Source organism: Haliotis cracherodii, unplaced genomic scaffold (genome assembly GCF_022045235.1).
Source record: "Haliotis cracherodii isolate W230 unplaced genomic scaffold, xgHalCrac1.p SCAF_5, whole genome shotgun sequence".
Taxonomy (NCBI): Eukaryota; Metazoa; Mollusca; class Gastropoda; order Lepetellida; family Haliotidae; genus Haliotis; species Haliotis cracherodii.
The window spans coordinates 56,631,264-56,655,770 of NW_027266308.1; the positions used below are offsets into that span (position 1 = coordinate 56,631,264).

Sequence of the window (24,507 nt, forward strand, 5' to 3'; positions counted from 1 at the left end):
GCTAGCGGCACAACACGGTCACGTTGTCTTACGTATGGCAGTCAGACATTGTGAGCTCAACTCAATTGAGCCTATCTTGGCTGACTGTACAGAGGTCTAGGCAAGACAACACAACATTCAAACTCACACATGTCAAAGGGGGGATCAATGCAGTCTTTGCTAGCTATCAGTCTCGTTAAACCAGTTATCATACCTTTGGGTGATCGTACAGATTCATATACGTCATCAGCCGAGATAGATGCTACCTCAAGAAGTCATCTATGGAAAAACAAATACTTCTTGATTCCAAAACCGCAACCTTCCACTACACATCGCGTGTCATAGCTTTTAACTATACCATCATTTATCCAAGCAAATGTAATCCAGTATGTACCCTACATTGATACCCCATGAACGCACAGGGGCGGTCGGGTAGCCTAGTGGTTAAAGCGTTAGCTCGTCACGCCGAAGACCCGGGTTCGATTCCCGACATGGGTACAATGTGTGAAGCCCATTTCTGGTGTCCACCGCCGTGATATTGCTGGAATATTGCTAAAAGCGGCGTAAAACCATACTCACTCACCCACCCACTCACCCATGAACGCACATGTCAATTAAGTACAATAACAGCAATATTTTGAGACCACCCCCAACTCGGGTGCCCTTTGCACCTGTGAGAATGCACGGGACGGTGCGAGATCATTACCTCGGGACAGGTGTTAGGTTTCATACATGCATAACAACACACGAATATTTTAAGTTTATCATCATTTTACCTGTGAAAGTACGTTTAAGGGTAATCACAGTGTCAGTTGGGATAGGCTAGATTAGGTCAATTTGCGTTACTTTGATATATGCTATATATACCCTATTTATAAAATGAAGCCAGAAAAGCATTTTTCTAACATTTCCGACAGTACTTTATACCCCAGAATAAAAAACAAGAGAGAAAACACTGCTTTTACAATGCAAACGGTAAATAAATGTATAATATGAATACTTTGTTATGTTTCATTTTTTTAATTAAAAATCGCAATTAACGATGAGTGGTCACAGTGTCAATATTACAATATAGAGTGGTCACGGTGGGAATTTTCACCGTGTACATGTCTTCATTCTATCATGATAAATGATGATTGTCAAAATAGAATTGAGATATGATAAACTGGCTGATGGAGGTCATAGAGAATGAATGTATTTTGGCCAAAGTGCTGTTAATTATTGTGGTACAATTATATTTCAATAATAGTTATTTCTTTATAAAGTATCCTTCACACATAAATGAAGTAATCAGGAACGAGAGCCACAGTTAATGGGATTTGGAAATACGTTGAATATGGAAATCGGTATTTTTAATGTATTAATTGAATGAAGTGTGTTTATAGAGTAAAATCCCTTTATTAAAGAGTTACTTCCCTTTAAACGAGTACAGGCGGTGGTCCTTCCCGCTGATGATAAAATACCTCAATCGCACGGACTTTGACCTCGACACACTATTGATAGGAAGAAGCTGAGTTTGTCATGACATGGTCAGGTTAGCCGCGAACAATTCTGACAGCCAGCCATTCATTAGATAGCCCAACCTGGTACGATTATCGGAATGAAAAAAATACTGAATAATTAGTCACACACAGTGGATGATAACATGGTTTCAACTGCGGCCGTCTGAAAAGGGTGTCTGCAGAGTGCTTAGTTATTTCTAGGTGCAACCATTGGAAACATCAAGAACACTGAATATTTGTTGTACCTGTATTCGGTGAGTTGCTTTGCAGTGTACTTATATGATTCAGTGAAACAAGAATTACCTCCCCTTGAAGTAAACACGATGTTTGAATTATTGACTGTGAGTTCAGCGACTAATACAAATTACCGTTATACCGGCAACAGTCACTGTGTACAAGGTAATTTTATGAACACAGTTGTGAACTATAGTGCAATTCAAGAACAGGAAAATTCCTCAGACCTCATTAGAAAAACTTGAAAAACATGTTAGTTGTTTCTCACACAAGGTGTTCCGACTCCTGTTCGGCCTGACTGTCATAAACTTTTTGTAGGAAAGCTCCAAAATGACAGATCTCAGACGCAGTGGCTGAAATAATCTTTACCCACAATAGCCAGGCGGGCTAGTGACTATTGCTAGGCCGTCTTGACCGTTGCAGACCTGTGGGCCCTTGTTTGTAAATACATGCTGGAAACAGTGGAGTTGATAATCAGTATTTTTCTCAGATTTTCTTTACGTTTTGCCTTTAACATTTACAGCTTTGTAATCATAAAGTTAGCATTTGATCTCAGGTGAGTCACACATCAATGTCCGATTCAAAATTGTCAGTGTAGGTGTAGCAATGGAATTTTCTACTGGACAGTCTGCCAGACAGGAAAATATTTCACCTGGCCCTATAGGAATGTTACCAGCCACGAGACAGTGGGCAAGCTTTGTTTGTTTGTTGTTTAACGCCGCACTCAGCAATATTCCAGCTATATGCCGGCGGTCTGTAAATAATCAAGTCTGGACCAGACAATCCAGTAATTGACATCATGATCATCGATCTATGCAATTGGGATACAATGACATGCATCAACCAAGTCAGCAAGTCTGACCACTCGATCCCGTTAGTCGAATCTTCCGACAAGCATAATCGCCTTTTACGGCAAGCATGGGTTGCTGAAGACCTGTTCTAACAGCTATTTCGCTCACTACTTAGACATTTAACGCTTTGACATAAACCAGAGAGCCAAGTACATGCACGGTTCATAGCAGGATGGATACTCGGATTTAGCCCCAAACCAGTTGTTCCTGTCAATGTTTATATTGGTACAAGCCAACTCCGTATGTATAGGATTTTTAAAGATTGTTACTGCTGTGAAGACTATGTCAAGAACTTTATGCCCCGGAATTACAGATCTGCCTTTACATAATTTAGATGTGGTATTGCACGATCAAGGATCGAAACAGGCAGATGTATTAATTTAAAGGTTGAAGACAGAGCGTGCTTTAATTGTAATGATCATCTTGAAGATGAAAAACATGTTTTATTAGAATGCCCACTATACGATGATCTAAGATCCACTTTATTCACGGGTATAACGGCTAAAATGTCCAACTTTACACCTATCAAACAATGAGAAATTGTGTAATTAAACATTAGGTATATAGAGTATGTCACTGCCAAAACCTGCTTTTTACTATTACAACGCAGAAAGATATTGTTATATGGGTAAAACATTTTTTATCGGTATATATCATCAAGTTCGATGTATCGTCTCTCATAACTTTATATGAGTGGCCCTGTATTATTATTTTTATGTATAAGCGTCTTTTTTATGCCTTTTTTTATGATGTACAACAGTGAGACGAAAATAAAATATCTGTCTGTCTGTCAGCCAGTTGAGTTAGAGAACTTTTGTGACACTGCTAATTACAGGTGAGAGTTCCTGGAGATGGAGTCTTTGGAGGAGATGTGGAGATCCCTGGTGGAGCTGACCCACAGCCATCACATTCTAATGTCCTCCGTGCTCGGAGTCGGTGAGTGCTGCCTTCATCAGTGATGGAGAGATCATCATGTTTACTGGTGGTATGCGAATGTAAGATCTACATACCCTTTACTTGTTTTTTTGTCATTTATTTTATCATCTATAAGTGGCATTGCCTAGTGGTGACACGTTTGCTCAAAACAAAGAATTGGGTTTGATTCGCCATGTATGAAGCCCATTTATGGGTTGCTTGTGGTTAGAAATACTTGTGATGATTATTAAAATCAAGAGTAAGAAGAGCTGATAATTAGGAGAACATACATATTTCTTAACATATTTATTGACATTATTATTATTGCCAATTATTAATAACCTGTACTGTCCCCAATTAATGTTTATGAAGTTTCTGTTGTGTCTGTTTGTGTAAAATCTGTATTCCTCGAGATACCAGTTTTGTCTTGTCTGCAGGATTTGGGTACATCTTGCTCCGTCAGTGGCTAGTGGGCAGCCCGGTGCGGAGCCAAGCACGGATGGATGGCAAGACAGTGCTGATCACTGGGGGAAACACAGGCATCGGCAAAGCTACAGCCCAGGAGCTGATGAAGAGAGGTAGACGTGTGCACAACATGCCCCATAGTATTCCCACCAGCCCTGTGTCATACCACCCCATAGTACTCCCTCCAGCCGTGCCACAACACCCCATAGTACTCCCACCAGCCCTGTCACAACACCCCTAGTACTCCCACCAGCCCTGTGTCACAACACCTGATAGTACTCCCACAAGCCTTGTGTCACCCCATAGTACTCCCACCAGCCCTGTCACAACACCCCATAGTACTCCCACAAGCCTTGTGTCACCCAATAGTACTCCCACCAGCCCTGTCACAACACCCCATAGTACTCCCACAAGCCTTGTGTCACACCACCCCATAGTACTCCCACAAGCCTTGTGTCACAACACCCCAGAGTACTCCAACCAGCCCTGTCACAACACCCTGTAGTACTCCAACCAGCCCTGTCACAACACCCTGTAGTACTCCAACCAGCCCTGTCACAACACCTGATAGTACTCCCACAAGCCTTGTGTCACCCCATAGTACTCCCACCAGCCCTGTCACAACACCCCATAGTACTCCAACCAGCCCTGTCACAACACCCTGTAGTACTCCAACCAGCCCTGTCACAACACCCCATAGTACTCCCACCAGCCCTGTCACAACACCCTGTAGTACTCCAACCAGCCCTGTCACAACACCCTGTAGTACTCCAACCAGCCCTGTCACAACACCCCATAGTACTCCCACCAGCCCTGTCACAACACCCCATAGTACTCCCACCAGCCCTGTCACAACACCCTGTAGTACTCCAACCAGCCCTGTCACAACACCCCATAGTACTCCCACCAGCCCTGTCACAACACCCCATAGTACTCCAACCAGCCCTGTCACAACACCCCATAGTACTCCCACCAGCCCTGTCACAACACCCCATAGTACTCCCACCAGCCCTGTCACAACACCCTGTAGTACTCCAACCAGCCCTGTCACAACACCCCATAGTACTCCCACCAGCCCTGTCACAACACCCCATAGTACTCCAACCAGCCCTGTCACAACACCCCATAGTACTCCAACCAGCCCTGCCACAACACCCCATAGTATTCCCACCAGCCCTGTCACAACACCCTGTAGTACTCCCACCAGCCCTGTCACAACACCCTGTAGTACTCCCACCAGCCCTGTGTCACAACACCCCATAGTACTCCCACCAGCCCTGTCACAACACCCCATAGTACTCCCACCAGCCCTGTGTCACCCCATACAGACATATGATTTTCCAGGGAAGCTTGATACCATTGGCTGCACCATCAGAGTGTTTTACTGCACTGCTGGGAGCACACACTGAGTAGTAACTGGAGTATATGTCTTGCTCCCTAGGGGCCAGAGTGATCATTGCGTGTCGTGATGTGGTGAAGGGAGCTGCAGCTCTGAAGGACATCCATGTGGCTAACAGTCAGAACCAGGGCGCATGCAAGCTACTGGACCTCGCCTCCTTCCAGTCCATCCGGTCGTTTGTGGACAACTTCCTGCAGGAGGAGAAGAAGCTGGATGTGCTCATTAACAATGCAGGTTCGAACCAAAGCTCTGTCCAACATCCTGGGTGCACCACCCTTGAAGATGTAGTACAGTCGATACTTTATTGCTGGTTTAACTGTGTTATAGTGGGCCCCCTACTATCCTAGCCCATCTACAGTCCCATTTATGAGGGTTGTAGTGTTCGAGAATGAAATACGCAGCTGATTGTAAAACTTGCCACAGTGGATATAAATCCAATATATATACACACTAAACACTGCTTTGACTTATAAGTAACAATAATTATACAGTTAATTTGTAAAGAAGGTTGAAGTCCCTGTAGCAAAATAGAATTCTTTGAGATATGAACATGTCAGTTTTCCTGACAAAGTAATCACAATTTATGAACAACTTCATTAATACTGTAAAGGCAAAGTTGTTATCCATACATTGTGTCTACTTTGTCATCTGTCAACTTCTAAGTTATGCCTATCAAACATTTCATCAGTTTTTCTGTTGTCTAGCGGTGGCAATAGGCCCGAGACTGGAGTCCAGGGACGGGTATGAGATGCAGTTTGCTGTGAACCATCTCGGCCACTTCCTCCTCACCACCCTGCTGCTGGATGTGATGAAGAAGTCCGCACCCAGCAGGATCATCAACGTTTCATCTAAAGGCTATGCAAGTAAGTCGGTGGTGCAAGGAACTTTACATTGAGACCACGTTGAACAACATTTGTAACAGATGTACATACCAGTTTAAGAATCCCTCTCTTTGTTCTTAAAAAAAGGTCCTGTTTGTCAACTTGGTGAATGTCTGGCTCTACATGTCTACATGAAATGTATAAATGTATTCTGTGCTTGGTGTTTTTATTGTATCATATGGAAGTGTTTTAAGAATTCGCATGAAAAATCTGGTTTAAGCTAAGATGTACACAGATATGCGTCTTAGGTTTAAGTATAGAAAGTAAACACAGATTGAAATTGATTGTCTTTGATCCCTGACTTTGACTATTAATTAATCTCTAAATATCAATCAATGACACATCACTGTGTGTTAAGTTTAGAGGTGTCACTGTTACCACAATATACAAGGAAAACTAGACATTAAACATTTGTAAACATTTGTATGTACACAGTAGACTTATGTCACACGCCTGCTCTAACTGATTGGGAATGTTTAGGGGGATTTGACTATGTGTTTTGGCTGGGGGAGGGGGGGAATTAGCAGTGTGTGTTTGTAACACGTGTGTATGCACACAACTGCATGCACATCAGTGAAATGATCTTGAATGCAACGTCACCTCACCTTTCACTGTTTGTCACACATTGTGTCAGATTATCTCCCCTTGACTGTTGACTGAGCCAGTGAGTCATGACCTCATTTAGTTTCATGCAAGCCTTCTTATGCTGTGCAGAATACATGCAACATAAAGGAAATTTGTATTTCTTTTGTATTTCCAGTGGGAAAAATGAATTTTGATGACATCAACAGTAAAAAGGAATACAAAGCGTTTGATGTGTATGCCAAATCCAAGTTAGCCAATGTGCTGTTCACCAGGGAACTAAGCAGCAGACTTAGAGGTAAGCTATTCCAGCTGATCATGGTAGCCTTGTGGTTAAAGCATTCATTCGTGCTGAAGACCCAAGTTTGATGCCCGACATGGGTATAATGTGTGAAGCCCATTTCTGGTGTTCCTCGCCATGATATTGCTGGAATATTGCTAAAAACGGCGTAAAACCATACTCACTCACAAGCAGATTACAGTACAGGGCATGAAGTATACCAATGCTGTTCAGCTGTTGTTCATTGTAATTGGTCCATTTTTTTAATACATGAAATACCGTTTCATCCTGCTTTGGGGTCAATTTGTTTGTATCAGATAATTCTCCTTTTTAATATGTTAAGTCTCTAAAGTAACAACTGTTTTCTATCTGGTATGTGGGGCGGTCGGGTAGCCTAGTGGTTAAAGCGTTCGCTCGTCACGCCGAAGACCCAGGTTCGATTTCCGACATGGGTACAATGTGTGAAGCCCATTTCTGGTGTCCACCGCCGTGATATTGCTGGAATATTGCTAAAAGCGGCGTAAAACCATACTCACTCACTCACTCTATCTGGTATGTGAATCCTGTTGAATGCAGATCAGAGTGTTTAGGCAAGTACTTGATTTGTTGAGACGATAGTTCATGCAATAAACAGCTTGAATTATATTATAAATGAACAGTAATGGTGGTTGTCAAAAGTTTCTATCTTGCGTGTGAACAGTTTTTAGTTTAAGTACTTGGAAGGTTTGCAAAGACAGATTTAATTAAATCCTCACCACCAAAAGAAATGTAAACAATAGAAACATGAAGAAGTATAAAAGTTGAGAAGAGATGGTTCCAGTGTTGCCTGATTAATGACAAAACAAACAACCAGTCAAGTGTTACCACAGTGTGTCTTTATTGTTATCATGATATGCTGTACGTGATTTCCAAACATGACATGCTCATCCTGCATGGCAAATGGTGCATCTCGAGTCATGGATCTATAACGTCACATGTGTTCGTGAGTGTCAGTTCACACAACACACCAGTTTGTTCGATTTTGCATCAAACCAATCTAATATCTCTTGAATATGAGTATTTCTTCATATATAAAACAACATGTCTGGTATTCGTGTTTCTTTTGGTGGTGGGGCCTAGTGGCTTAAGCGTTCGCTCCCAACGCTGAAAACCTGCGTTCAATTCCCGACATGGGTACGATGTGTGAAGCCCATTTCTGGTGTTCCCCGCCATGATATTGCTGGAATATTGCTAGAAGTGGCGTAAAACCATACTCACTCACTCACTTTTGTCGGTGAGTATGTAAACTAAAGAATATTTGTGGTAATTGTTAAACGTGTTGCAGTGCCGCTCATGAAATATCATCCAATGAAATAAGCAGCATATTTGTCAGCCACTGTTATCGCCTGGTGTTTCCCTTCAGGCAGTGGTGTGACGGTCAACTGTCTGCATCCAGGGGTGGTGTACACGGAGATAGGCCGCAACGTCACCCAGCTCGACTTCAATTGGCTCATCAAGTTCCTGTTGGGCACAGTGGGTGAAGCTCTGTACTACCTCTTCGCCAACACACCCAAGCAGGGAGCTCGCACCACTGTGTACTGCGCTGTGGCCCCAGAGATGGAGAACATCTCAGGAAAGTTTCTCTCGTAAGACAAGATATTTCAGTTCTTTGATATGCATTTAGAAGTTGGAAGAACATAAAGATGTGAAACTTTTTATTGATAAAAACATTTCATTCTTTGCATAGAGATTTCAGGGCTTCTTCTTGCTGCCTGATCAGGTGAATACTGAAGAAGCATATTGAGTTAATATATAATTACATCTCAAAGTGAACATCAGAAGTCATGCATCTGGCAATTAAGGCTAAAAAAAATAATAGTCTTGGTTCTCAGGCACCGCCCACATCATCGTAATGTCTGCTGCACATTTCATTTTTATTTCCATTTTCAGAAAAAAAATTAAAATCCTTATACTTAAAAACAATGCCATCCAATATAGCACTCAGTTACTTCCTTTTACATGCACACTGCTTTACTGTGCATCTTGCATTATGGTCACAGCGGCAATATGAGTTTGTATGCTGTTTATGTAGGGAGGCCTTTCCCAGGTTGATGGCAAACAACTGTTTATTTGGTTACATACTTGTTTGAATGATCAAAAACACCAAAGAAAACACCAGCCCACACTGTATTTTCAAAAGTCATTGTGTGAGAACCAATTCTTTTATTTTTTTAAGCCTATGACTTACCAAACTTTTGAGTTGAGAAACTGCTACTACAGTAATTCCACTTGGCAGATGACAGGATGGAGAAAGTGTTTGTTTCCTGAAATGGAAATGTTCGAAAATGGAAGGGTATGCCCTGATTTGATTGCACATAATGGAAGTCTTACACTTGGAGTATCATTATTTAATGATAGTTTTGTACAACCATTTTACATGCTGCCTTTTAGCTAATGAAACATTTTATGAACCATTAGGCTTAAAAAAATAAAAGAATTTGTTCTCAGGCAATGACTTTTGAAAAAATAGTTGTTCAAACTAGTATGTAACCAAATAAGCAGTTGTGTACCATCAAACTGGGAAATAGCCTCCCTTCATATATTGCTCCATTGCTATTGCATTCTTTTTAAGTATTAGGATTTTTTTATTTTTTTGAAAATGAAAAACGAAAAGTGCGGCAGACTTTATGATGATGCGGGCAGTGCCTGAGAACCAAGACTATTATTTTTTTAGCCTCAGTAAATGTAGGTTTGGTACAAAACGGTCCTGATTTTAACAAGATTGTTACTCCAAGGTGCTTATCTCATTGGCAGTCTCCACACTGAGTGAAGATCCAGGGTAGAATAGCTCTTCAGCAACACATGCTTACCGGTATCGTAAGAGGCTACTAACGGGATTGGGTGGTCAGGCTTGCTGACTTGGTTTCAACAAGGGCATATGTTTTGACATGCCTATGATTGGTGTTGCATCTGGGATTCGACCAGTGAAGATCCGGGGTAGAATAGGTCTTCAGCAACCCATGCTTGCCATAAAAGGCGATTATGCTTGTCGTAAGAGGCGTCTAACGGGATCGGGTGGTCAGGCTCGCTGACTTGGTTTGATGAACGTCATCGTATCCCAGTTGCGTGGATCGATGCTCATGATGTCAATTACTGGATTGTCTGGTCCAGATTCAATTATTTTCAGAGCACCGTCATATAGCTGGAATATTGCTGAGTGCGGCGTTAAACAACAAACCAACAAACAAACAAACAAACCTCATGGTGTCAACAAACAACAAACCAAACTAAACCACTGAGTAAAAATACACATGTTGCAGTGACAGTCGGATCTGTGACCTGCTGCCTCATGCGATGGATGCAGACGATGCTGAGAGACTGTGGTGCCTCAGTGAGGAGATGGTTAAACTCAAGAAACAGGAATAAACGGCATGGAAACTGCAACAATTGTCTACCTAGCCCTCAACTTCTGTCTGGTATGCAGTCTATTCTAGACAGTCTGTTTGTACCTGTGTCACTTCCAGGGTCTTCCCTCATATTGGATGATATTGACCTGGATGACCTTCATTAAACAGATGATGTTTTCTGGATAACCAAAGTCAGTTGGCAGTAGTATTGGTCGGACAACTATCTGTGTAAAGATCCAAGTTTGATGGGTGACTTAACGTAATAGTAACGGCCATGAAGTAGGCCATTCTTCCTGGTGCATTCAAATATTTTTGTCCAAAGGGACAAGAACAAATTTGCAAATATTTTTCTACAACTTTTGTGTTTTTGTATATTCGGATAAGTATTTGTCTACAGACAGAGCTTTTTCAAGATTTTTTTATAACCGTAAAGATGGTTTAATTTAGTGCTAAACACTCTGTGCTTTCATTGATGCAAGCCACCAAGCAAGTCATCAGATCTACATAGGGCTTCATCCCAAGCATGTATAGAATTCATCGAGCACTGGAGTTGGACCTTATTGGATAGACTGTTTCTTGGCTGTTCTTGAGTTGCATGACCGTTATGATGTTTAGACCAGGACTCCATTATATATTCTGACAAATCAAAAAAATCAACATGTATGTTGGGATTTCCTCGTTTTTAACCTTTGAGAAGTGAGTAATATTGGACATTAACATGCATTTGTTTTCTAAAATCAAACAGAACTTTCATCAAAGAAACTAATAATTTTGTAAGGCTCATCTTACACCTTTTATTATAAAGAGTCATAGTGATATAAGATTTAAGTAAGCATATGTTGAATTATTTCAGCACCTGTTGACAGATATTGGAAGGCAATAATGGTGGCCATTCCCATACTGTCTTTCCTCCACTTGATAAGGTGTAGCGGGTGTGCTGGACCTCTGTCCTCCATAGCCATACTGTCTTTCCTCCACTTGATAAGGTGTAGCGGGTGTGCTAGACCTCTGTCCTCCACAGCCATACTGTCTTTCCTCCACTTGATAAGGTGTAGTGGGTGTGCTAGACCTCTCTCCTCCACAGCCATACTGTCTTTCCTCCACTTGATAAGGTGTAGTGGGTGTACTAGACCTAGATCTGTCCTCCACAGCCATACTGTCTTTCCTCCACATGATAAGGTGTAGGGGCGGTCGGGTAGCCTAGTGGTTAAAGCGTTCGCTCGCCACACCAAAGACACGGGTTCAATTCCCGACATGGGTACAATGTGTGAAGCCCATTTCTGGTGTCCCCCGCCGTGATGTTGCTGGAATATTGCTAAAAGCGGCGTAAAACCATACTCACTCACTCACTGATAAGGTGTAGTGGGTGTGCTAGACCTCTGTCCTCCACAGCCATACTGTCTTTCCTCCACTTGATAAGGTGTAGTGGGTGTGCTAGACCTCTGTCCTCCACAGCCATACTGTCTTTCCTCCACTTGATAAGGTGTAGTGGGTGTGCTAGACCTCTGTCCTCCACAGCCATACTGTCTTTCCTCCACTTGATAAGGTGTAGTGGGTGTGCTAGACCTCTGTCCTCCACAGCCATACTGTCTTTCCTCCACTTGATAAGGTGTAGTGGGTGTACTAGACCTCTGTCCTCCACAGCCATACTGTCTTTCCTCCACTTGATAAGGTGTAGTGGGTGTGCTAGACCTCTGTCCTCCACAGCCATACTGTCTTTCCTCCACTTGATAAGGTGTAGTGGGTGCACTAGACCTCTGTCCTCCACAGCCATACTGTCTTTCCTCTGCTTGATAAGGTGTAGTGGGTGTGCTAGACCTCTGTCCTCCACAGCCATACTGTCTTTCCTCCACTTGATAAGGTGTAGCGGGTGTGCTAGACCTCTGTCCTCCACAGCCATACTGTCTTTCCTCCACTTGATAAGGTGTAGTGGGTGTACTAGACCTCTGTCCTCCACAGCCATACTGTCTTTCCTCCACTTGATAAGGTGTAGTGGGTGTACTAGACCTCTGTCCTCCACAGCCATACTGTCTTTCCTCCACTTGATAAGGTGTAGTGGGTGTACTAGACCTCTGTCCACCACAGCCATACTGTCTTTCCTCCACTTGATAAGGTGTAGTGGGTGTACTAGACCTCTGTCCTCCACAGCCATACTGTCTTTCCTCCACTTGATAAGGTGTAGCGGGTGTACTAGACCTCTGTCCTCCACAGCCATACTGTCTTTCCTCCACTTGATAAGGTGTAGTGGGTGTACTAGACCTCTGTCCTCCACAGCCATATTGTCTTTCCTCCACGTGATAATGTGTAGTGGGTGTACTAGACCTCTGTCCTCAACAGCCATACTGTCTTTCCTCCACTTGATAAGGTGTAGTGGGTGTGCTAGACCTCTCTCCTCCACAGCCATACTGTCTTTCCTCCACTTGATAAGGTGTAGGGGCGGTCGGGTAGCCTAGTGGTTAAAGCGTTCGCTCGCCACACCAAAGACACGGGTTCGATTCCCGACATGGGTACAATGTGTGAAGCCCATTTCTGGTGTCCCCTGCCGTGATGTTGCTGGAATATTGCTAAAAGCGGCGTAAAACCATACTCACTCACTCACTCACTGATAAGGTGTAGTGGGTGTGCTAGACCTAGATCTGTCCTCCACAGCCATACTGTCTTTCCTCCACATGATAAGGTGTAGGGGCGGTCGGGTAGCCTAGTGGTTAAAGCGTTCGCTCGCCACACCAAAGACACGGGTTCGATTCCCGACATGGGTACAATGTGTGAAGCCCATTTCTGGTGTCCCCTGCCGTGATGTTGCTGGAATATTGCTAAAAGCGGCGTAAAACCATACTCACTCACTCACTGATAAGGTGTAGTGGGTGTGCCATGTTTACCTCTGCCTATTCCGTGTTCACTTATGATTTTGTACCTGTTCCTGTTTTGTATGTGTTTTTAGTGTTTGATGGTGAATGCAAACATGTGTTCATTGGAAGCCAGTTACTTTTCTTTTCAGCTACATTTTTATACCGTGATAATTTTAATTATATGTTTTTATCCTTCTATCACTGCTAGAAATCTACTAGTGTTTACTGAAATTACAATGAAATGACATTATTGGTCACTTGTAAGTTTAAACTTTCAAAAACTATGACCTAAAGTACTTCTTTTCTCCATCTTCAAGGGGATCAATTGCACCCCACCTCGTCTATCTCCCAGAGTCAAGAGAATAAATTCAAAAAGCAGTCCAACTCAAGCCTAGAATGCCTCAGCTCTGAAATAAGGCAATGTTCGGATGTTGATTTGAATTTTATTATTTGTAGATATATATTTTTAAATAAGATCACTTTATTTCTGGGACTTAATGTTAGTCTACACTCTAACAGTTGCATGATCCACTTACTACATGGGCCAAGTCTATTATTGAAAATTGTATCTTTACAATCATCCTGAAGGCAGCCATTTTAACAAACTGCAATCTTCTAGAGTAGTCTCCCTTTGAATATGCCTTTTAAGGCTGAACCTCAATACAGTTGAGGCGTGTTCAGGAGGGCGGGCGCTCGTGATATTACGCGAGCGTGCGCTGTTGAACACGGCTAACCGCAAGAGCTCATGTGTGTACTCGCGATCGAGCCCGAGAGGTAGTTCGCCTCGTAATCCAAGATGGCGTCGCACATTGAATGCCTTTGACGAGAAGGGAACTGATGTCAAAAGAATAATCTTTTAGACTAGATCTACCATCAAAAAGTTATTTTTCCATTTTCAATATGTTGACCCGTGATAATCAGGAAAGACAATAGGTCTTCCGCAACCCATATGTTTGCCATAAGGATCGAGTGATAAGACTCGCTGACTCGGGTGATGCATGTCATCGTATCCCCCATTGCACAGACCGATGCTCATGTCGATTGCTGGATTGTCTGGTCCAGCACAGGGACATGTAACTAATAATAAAAATAAACACTTTGTTATCATGAACATCAAAGTATGAACCCATCAAACTTGTGATGAATTTAAATGTGTGAACCTATGACACTTGTGGACAGGGCTGTTTTGATCCCCGGCCATTTTTGATGCTGTGCTGCGAGAGCGAGTACGCACCTCCCGTTCAGAAAGGCGTGATATTGCCTCATTGTATTCTCGCGCGGTTGCTCGCCATCCTGAACACGTCTATGCTACTTTTCACTACATTTTGATATTATTATAAGGACGATTATTAGCTGTGTTTATCAGAACCAACAGACTTTCACTCGACTCGGGCTTCTGATTAGTGACCACAGTCACAACCTGCTGGTTCCTAGGGAAGCATCCATGTGACTGAAATATATATTGTTTATTTCTTCATTATAACATGTTTCAATAAGATGAAATTAAATATCTGACTCTCTAAATTGTGCTCATGACTCCTCCAAATTCATGGGCTGAGTTAACTTGTGTGAATACAGGCAGGATTTATTGAAGGATATACCAGCAGGCCAAGTCCAGGGCTCTGTTCCACAAAGAGATCGTAGCGCTATGACGATCGTAACTCCCATACTATAACAGACTTACGGCAGTCTAAGATCACTTTGTGGAACAGGGCCCTGATTTGGGAAACATTTGATTACATAATGTTGTTAAAGTAAGTGGATAACAATGATAAAATCTTTGGAAGACAATCAGATTTTTATGCATGTATGTGTTTAAAATGATTGACAGTTCTTTAAGAAAACTCTTTAAAATCTGAATGCTTGCTGTGTTCGGGAATTAGTTCAATTGAGCTTGACTTTTTTACAAGCACCTCTAAGTCAATTTGTTTTAATAACCAATGTCATTTATCACCTGAATACTTTCAGGGAATCAATTATCTATATTTGTATATATGGTAAATATTCCATGATTGTAATATTGATAATATGGTTTGCCAAGTACAACGCAATCTTTTATTTATTTTATACCTACCTCTAAATGTGGTTTCAACTTTGATGTGTTTGTCTACAATAATACCCTTGTTACAACCATACATTAGAATCTGTGAGTTTGATATATGATTTTGTATTTTTGTGACAGAAAATGGTAATGCTAACACAAGTTGGGGTGTGCAAATCCTTGCATGTGCCTTAAACGTACATTCTTTTCAAACTAAAGACAAGAAAAGCCATGTCTCTTTTGATATCCTTGACAATAATGAGTCTTGGATATTGTCATATAATGTGGAATCATATTTGATAGTTGTGATAGTGTATATCATGCATGTAGGTTGGAGGGGTGGGGGAGGGGGTAGTGTTAAAGATATATAGTGTTTCAGGCTGGTGTATATCATGCATGTAGGTTGTATGGGGTTAAAGATATACATTGTTTCAGGCTGGTGTATATCATGCATGTAGGTCATGTGGGGTTAAAGATATACATTGTTTCAGGCTGGTGTATATCATGCATGTAGGTCATGTGGGTTTAAAGTTATACAGTGTTTCAGGCTGGTGTATATCATGCATGTAGGTTGTATGGGGTTAAAGATATACAGTGTTTCAGGCTGGTGTATATCATGCATGTAGGTTGTGGGGGTTAAAGTTATACAGTGTTTCAGGCTGGTGTATATCATGCATGTAGGTTGTGTGGGGTTAAAGATATACAGTGTTTCAGGCTGGTGTATATCATGCATGTAGGTTGTGTGGGGTTAAAGATATACGGTGTCTCAGGGTGGTGTATATCATGCATGTAGGTTGTGTGGGGTTAAAGATATACATTGTTTCAGGCTGATGTATATCATGCATGTAGGTCATGTGGGGTTAAAGATATACAGTGTTTCAGGCTGGTGTATATCATGCATGTAGGTTGTGTGGGGTTAAAGATATACATTGTTTCAGGCTGGTGTATATCATGCATGTAGGTCATGTGGGGTTAAAGATATACAGTGTTTCAGGCTGGTGTATATCATGCATGTAGGTTGTATGGGGTTAAAGATATACAGTGTCTCAGGGTGGTGTATATCATGCAAGTAGGTAATGCGGGGTTAAAGATATACAGTGTTTCAGGCTGGTATATATCATGCATGTAGGTCATGTGGAGTTAAAGATATACAGTGTTTCAGGCTGGTGTATATCATGCATGTAGGTCATGTGGGGTTAAAGATATACAGTGTTTCAGGCTGGTGTATATCATGCATGTAGGTCATGTGGGGTTAAAGATATACAGTGTTTCAGGCTGGTGTATATCATGCATGTAGGTTGTGTGGGGTTAAAGATATACAGTGTCTCAGGGTGTTGTATATCATGCATGTAGGTTGTGTGGGGTTAAAGATATACAGTGATTCAGGCTGGTGTATATCATGCATGTAGGTCATGTGGGGTTAAAGATATACAGTGATTCAGGCTGGTGTATATCATGCATGTAGGTTGTGTGGGGTTAAAGATATACAGTGTTTCAGGCTGGTGTATATCATGCATGTAGGTCATGTGGGGTTAAAGATATACAGTGTTTCAGGCTGGTGTATATCATGCAAGTAGGTTGTGTGGGGTTAAAGATATAGTGTTTCAGGCTGGTGTATATCAACCCCAAAACACACTTGTGTTTCAGGTAACCTGGCCAACTATTTATTTCGCTTGCCACCCAAATGTTTTTATCGTTGTTTCTGCATATTATGGTTGCTTTATTTATTTTGACCTACAACCTATATATGTTTGAGAAACATTGCAACTAACATCAATTTTAAACAAACGTAAGTGCTAAAAGTCATGAAAAAAATATTAGATGAAAAAAGAACCCTACCCATACAAGCACGAACCTGTACAACATAGGCATTTAGCCTGGTGTTGGGAAGAGGTAACAATATATACGTTTCTATGGAGTAAATCAGCACTGCATGGTTATTATTTATTATTTACTGTATACAGGTCTGTGTCCTTCAGCACTGATGGCTGCGATATTTCATGGTTTATAGTTGCAGGAATATCTCTACAAACTTTGTGGACATTAGCTACAAAACAAAGTCAGATCGATTAACTTTTTAAATGATCTGAGTGCTATGCCCAAAATGATGTTCATGTTGCAGCTGTTTTGTTTATTATTTACATGAATCTCACAACATTATTTGTCATGAACATTGTTTCAATATTATCAATATTTCAAAAGTAAAAATACCTTTGTATCATCTTGTGTTTTGATGACCTTCACCTGATTCTCTTTGACCCCCCTGGGGTGCCTGGGATCAGTAACATACAAAAGATTGTTACAACAAAACAAAATCTGTGACATCGCTCAGTGCATTAATGCAACTCTAGCCCTGTCAATTTGTTATCAACCAATCCGGAAACAGTCTGTTAGTGGGTGTGGCCTCATTTGCTATCTTCGGTTTATGGAACCATTAATGCAAGACAAATTGCTTTGTTTGCCAGTCAGATGCCATGGAATCACAAGCAGTTTATAGTGCTCTTGTGTAAATTTATATTTATATCTGTATACCAAGGACATTACTGTATTCGACGTAATAAGCACCCAGGGCGCTCTCAAAATTAGAGTTTGTCAGCACCATACCCGTGCTCGTGGGTTTCACCGAAGTGGTAAACGTCTGAGACCTGCATCACTTTGGGCTTTCCTCCCACATTAAGCTGACACACCGTGATATAGCTGGAATAATGTTAAAAGCGGCGTTAAACCAAACTCATTCACTCACTCACTCAAAATTAGAAATATGGGGCTCTTATTAGAATATTATTCGGGTGAAAAAAACAGAGTTGAAAGATAAATTTTGTGGTTTATGCTGACAGCCTGAAATGTTTATGTACTACAGATATATTTTTCCAGAATTTAATTGCCCATAATTAAGGGTCCATATAACACACGAGTGCGTAATATACGAAAAAATATGTCTTGTGTACATTGATCAATCGGAAGGGGTGCTAATTGGGATTGTTCACTAGCCAGTATCTTAGCCTGTGGGTCGAATATGGTACTCTGTGCAACTGATTCAGGAGGCCATTCATGTCTGTATGGTATGTAGGTTTGTAGAATGGTTGTTTCCAAAGTGTACATGCCATCAACTCAGACGTTGGTCCACTTGCACAAAGGGATTTTAGTGCTAAGCTGATTGTATCCCATTCTTTAACATAGGCTTGCTTGTGATAGTCGTAGCTCTGAGATCACTTTGTGCAAGTGGGCCCTGATGGTGTTTTAGGTTCTGGCCATACATACATGTAGGGCTGGGACGGGTAACTGTGGTACCCGGGTCGGGTGGGTACTGAGTAGGATCCGGGTACCCACAGGGCTACCCAGACCCGTGGTTAGTCACGTGATATATTGTTTAATGACGATCATTCACTTTCACTCCATGGCTACAGTACAAGTCACTAATGTCCCGATTTTCTCTGTGACTATGTATGCATTCCTATGTATGGCTGTTAAATGTTTGAATAAGATAAAGCTTCAGTCAACTTCAGTGTATGCATGACCATATCGTTTTATATGTGTATCTAAATACTTTTTGCCAGGGCTCGAGTAAAACAGGGAAAAAGGGTGTTGGGTACCCAGCCCTACTTGAATGTGTGAGGCCCGAGTTTCCCATGGGGATTCCAGGTTGGAATAGGTCCCCAGCAACCTATGCCTGCAGTACCAGGGTGGCTTGGGTGGTCAGGCTTGATGACAGGGTTGAATGGCAAGGGATGTTGCTCAACATATCAATCACCGGTTTGTCTGACTCAAGTATTTGCAGGCTGCTATCATATAGCTGGAATATTGCTAAGTGGCAATCTCATTAAAATCAGATCTTAGTTCTCGCTACCGTTAAACAAAGATCTGAGGACATCCCATTACGGGTCACGTCACTCCGACCTTGCGCAAACTTTGACCGACCAATGAAATGACTGACAAGAAGTCGACATTAGAAAATCAGAAGGCAGCTTTCTCGTGCTTTACAGCACTAATTTCAAATTTGGCGACTACGCTTCAAAACATATTTTGACAAATTCTCGATTAAAAATTTGAAACCTAACCAAGAGAACATTCTGGAATAGCTAATAGATGGTCTAGATTGTATGGATTCAGTCGTTAAGCACATAAACTATCGTTCAAAATACACCATGTTAAAGTTTTTGAGATTGCATGATTAGAAATCACTTTCTGTCTGTCACTTCCATGATCTGGTAAGCGACACTCTGATTGGTCGGATGAAAGGTCATTCTGATGTGACCTGTAATGGGATGTCCTCAGATCTTTGTTTAGCGGTAGCGAGAACTAAGATCTGATTTTAATGAGATTGGCTGAGTGGCAGTTAAACAACGAACTGTAAGTCCAGACCAATGTCATCTCTTCATTTACAGAGGTAGGAGCTAATTGAAGAAGATATTAGAAAAGTGTCATATTTGATTTGAGGCTAAGTCCATTAGTAACTTTCACTACAAAAGTATGAACAAAGGATGCACAAATAATTAATTATTTGTTTCTAGTTTTGCAAAGTTTAGGGTATGCACTCTCATTAAACAATGATATGTCATGCTGAATTATTGGTTGATTTTAAGGAATAAGTGTCTGTGAAAAGAGCAATAAATTCTGAAACTGCTGAAGACATAGCTTGCTGAAGGTGCTATGATAGCTATGGTATGGTGATACAATGATGTTCTGAGTACCATGATACTGATCAAATTCTCAGGATCAGCATGTGTTTCCAGGTAGAGCAATAATATTCTTGCATATATATATTAGATGCACGAATTATGAGCATGTGTATGCACACAATACATCAATTATACAACGATGACATTGTATACAGTTACTAGGCCAATGCAACATTGTATACATTGATAACATTGTGTACAGTTAGTAGGCCAATACAACATTGTATACATTGATAACATTGTGCACAGTTAGTAGGCCAATACAACATTGTATACATTGATAACATTGTGTACAGTTAGTGGGTCAATACAGCATTGTATACATTGATAACATTGTATACAGTTTGTAGGCCAATACAACATTGTATACATTGATAACATTGCATACAGTTAGGTCAGTACAACATTGTATACATTGATAACATTGCATACAGTTAGGGCAGTACAACATTATATACATTGATAACATTGTATACAGTTAGTAGGCTAATACAACATTGTATACATTGATAACGTTGCGTAGTTAGGGCAGTACAACATTGTATACATTGATAACATTGCACACAGTTAATAGGCCAATACAACATTGTATACATTGATAACATTGCATACAGTTAGGTCAGTACAACATTGTATACATTGATAACATTGCATACAGTTAGTAGGCCAATACAACATTGTATACATTGATAACATTGCATACAGTTAGGGCAGTACAGCATTGTATACATTGATAACATTGCAAACAGTTAGTAGGCCAATACAATATTGTATACATTGATAACATTGCATACAGTTACGGCAGTACAGCATTGTATACATTGATAACATTGCAAACAGTTAGGGCAGTACAACATTATATACTAGTACATTGATAACAGTGCATACAGTTAGGGCAGTGCGGCATTGTATACATTGATAACAGTGCAGCCTATGATACCCAGCTTCATGGTGAATGTGTTGAATTATATAACAGACAGGACAGCTCAAAGTAGGAACACTAAGGTACTGCTGGCAAGAAATATTTCAAAGCTGAGCATTTTTTTTCTTGCATGTGTGTTCCAGTAGTGTCTCAGGATATTTATGTCACTTTTACAAAATGAATATCACAATGTGATTGAAAAACTGTTTGTTGTATGTTTATCAAGATATACAAGATTCTTGACATGATCCACTGACAGCTGTATTTGAGCAAGATCTTTTCGTTACGCCTTTTTTTAATTAAAGTCTGCATACAAACATTATTGATATAGAATAAATTACCACTGACAATCAGATAGCCTGCAGTGCAGAATTAAGAGCATGACATGTTGGTTTCATTCAGGTTGTGGTGACAATCATGCCCTTTTCAGGCAGGACGTGTGTTCTGTATCATCCTGGCCGTTTGATGAATATTTCATATTTCTCTTTAGATTTAATACATTGCATGAGTTTATTTGGCTTCTAATGAATTTGGTATTAAATATTTCTGCAGAAATATTTGTTGTTTTTGTTTTCATTTATAACTATCAGACTGCAAATGACGTCATTTTGTACTAAAATTAGGAAACGGATCTGACAAATGACATCAGCTGTCATGCTTGCATATTCCCAGAGAACCCTGTGGAGCTGATGATGTCCCACGTCGTTCTGAAGGCCAGGGGCCAGGGGCCACGGGTGACCCTGCCAGCTCAGGCACTGCAATTTCACTACACAAAGTCCTATGATCATGGGTTCGAAATCCTGGTTCACCCTGGTTATGTTTCTGTGTTTGTCAGCACCATATATGTGCTCTCTGGATTCTCAAAAGTGGCAAATGTCTAAGAGTGAGTGAGTGAGTGAGTATGGTTTTACACCGCTTTTAGCAATATTCCAGCAATATCACGGCGGGGACACCAGAAATGCAAATGTCTAAGACCTGTATCACTTCGGGCTTTTCTCCCACATGAAGCTGACACGCTGTGCCATCACTGGATTTGTGCTTAAAGTGCCATACCCTACTCATTCACTCTGAAGGCGTGGTTCACCATATTTTCTGGTTCCTATATATGTCAATTAATGTTCCAGGGTGCCGTTGTACAGAGCGATCTTAGCGCTACGGTGATCGTAACTCCCATACCTTAACATAGACTTACGACAGTCGTAGCGCTACGGTTGTTTTGTACTACCGCACCCTGGTTATTTTCAGATTGAACGAGATTATCGAAGTTGAGGTAAGGTGTTGATTGATTAAAAACAAAGTCGGCTGGCCTTGATTTGGAGAGATCAGCAACTCTAGGTTGGGTGGGTTTGTAGGGGGATTAAGTTTGTGCTTTTAGCAATATTCCATAAATATCACACCTAATTGGACACTAGAAATGGGCTTCACACCTTATGTCCGTGTAAGGAAGCGAACCCATGCGTCCCCAGCTCCCCAAGAGCTGACAAAAATAGGGATCTGGGCGGCGTACTCTGTGACCTGGCGGATTGCTGTCGGCATCCCTCGTGCTCATGCTTCAGCCAGTGGTTTTTCTGGTGCAGACTGGATTATTGAGGACACCGTGATGTAGTATTCAAGGTTGAACATTCATTCTACCATGATGCTGAAGAATGCTTATTGGTTAACATAGGGTATATCAAATTTCAATTTGATACCACTAAATTAAACCTTTTTCACACATAACTTGTGTATGCATCGACAGCCTTCATCGACCCATAGACAAATGACTGCACGTTCGGTACCCAATTCTATTTAGCGCGATTAAATTACAGGTAATCTAGCTTTAATTTGAAAATACAGTATGTTCATCTTCTAACTCACTTATTAGGACCCATATAGGACCTTCAAGATATCATTTTCAAACAGTTTAAGGATAATGATGCAACCGTTGTAGAAGAACGGGCTAAACCACCGACATCCAAGCGTCGCGGCTCTCCTTTTAGTCCTCTCGTGAATGAATAATCTCTGAGCCACCACTCTCCATAACAAATTACCATTTCGGGAACATATTCTTATTGAGTATATGACACAGTCAATGTGTAAAATGAATGAAACGGGCAATTTACAATACGCCAAAATATTTCAGTAATTTTACAAATATTTTTCCATTTAATATAATTATTATGATAGTGAATTCCAAACATGTTTTTGCTTTATTTCATCACCCAGTGACTGAAAATGATTAAAACAAAAAGAAAGTCGGTGTATAATTTCTGATCCTGGCATAATTAGTCTAATGCCATGTTTTAAAGGCCTTTTGAACATTTTAGTCAATATGCCGGGAAAGTATAATTGTAAACTGACTGAAATATTTTGGCGTTTTGTAAATTGCCTAATTTAAGTCGTTTTACACATTGACTATAACATACAATACAACATATAATATAACATACATTGACTGTATATAAGCAGTGGTCGTTTTTGCGAAATTCATGCATATTCATGGTATTCATATTCCGCCTCGAAGGGTGGTTCAAGCCATGAATTTGTATGAATTTCGCTGGATAGCCCTGTGTTATGATGAAGCTGTGATAGACACATAACCATGTCCCGTAGAGCATGACTTCGTGAGGGGTAGGAATCAGATACAAGGTTTGCGCCTATGCCTCCCGACAACGGGTATCCTACCCACGGTCGATAACATCGCGTGCCTTTAGCAACGACACACAGTGGTCTCACAAGGCAGTCTGCATGACGGGTTGTCAAGGGTTGTCTCAACACTGAATGATACAAAGAAGCATTTTCTTTAAGAAACACCAACGTGTAAATATAGACATCGGAATACTGTGCGCCGGTATTATAGCTCATCCTGCCTATATAAGTATATGCACCATCCCTCCTATATTTCCATTTATGTAGAACTTTTTATGCATCTTTTGGAAATACCTACATATGGTATTGATGCATTGTTGATAGTTAGGGACCGGTCATTTATTATAACGGATGGGATTGGGTCACCAAACAATATGACCGTCTCTAGAGGAGGGTTTTAAAAAATAATACACATGTTTGAGGAGTGTCATGACAAAATTGAATTTTATTATCAAATATAAAGTTCTTTTGCATTTTGTCTTCTTTTGCATTTTGTCTTTTTGGGGAGGGCCATGAAAGAAAATGTCCAAGGACAAGGGGAGGCAGAGGGTCATCCCAAAATATGACAGCTATTAGGGTAATTATTTTCAGTACATTAATGCTTCAAAAAACGTTGAAACCCCGTCCCACTCTACCTCCTCCGTGGTCGAGTGGAAAGAGCGGCTGCCCAGAGAGCAGGAGGGTGGTTCGATCCTCGGCCGCTTCATAGGAAAATGTGGTACTTGTTGTTACCCCGCCTGAGGCTCGGCATTAAAGGGATAACACAAGGACTGGTCTGCTTGTCTGTATTCTGTGTCAGAGTGAGGTATCCATGTTAAATCGCACTATAAACCGACAGAAGTCTGAACTAGTATAATTAAGCACGCACGCGCACGCACGCACACACACGTCCACTTCGCAATATAAATGAAATG

General features: G+C 41.1%; 1 protein-coding gene across 1 annotated transcript; it reads left to right on the forward strand.

Annotated features, from left to right (window-relative positions):
* The first annotated feature begins 1,423 nt into the window (after positions 1 to 1,423).
* Positions 1,424 to 11,581, forward strand: LOC139443189 (retinol dehydrogenase 12-like). The gene is made up of 8 exons (XM_071224149.1): positions 1,424 to 1,735; positions 3,402 to 3,502; positions 3,919 to 4,059; positions 5,388 to 5,579; positions 6,050 to 6,208; positions 6,987 to 7,106; positions 8,491 to 8,713; positions 10,388 to 11,581. The coding sequence occupies exons 2-8, from the start codon at positions 3,418 to 3,420 to the stop codon at positions 10,491 to 10,493; spliced, it is 1,026 nt and encodes a 341-aa protein (XP_071080250.1). The 5' UTR covers positions 1,424 to 1,735; positions 3,402 to 3,417; the 3' UTR covers positions 10,494 to 11,581.
* Positions 11,582 to 24,507: the final 12,926 nt, after the last annotated feature.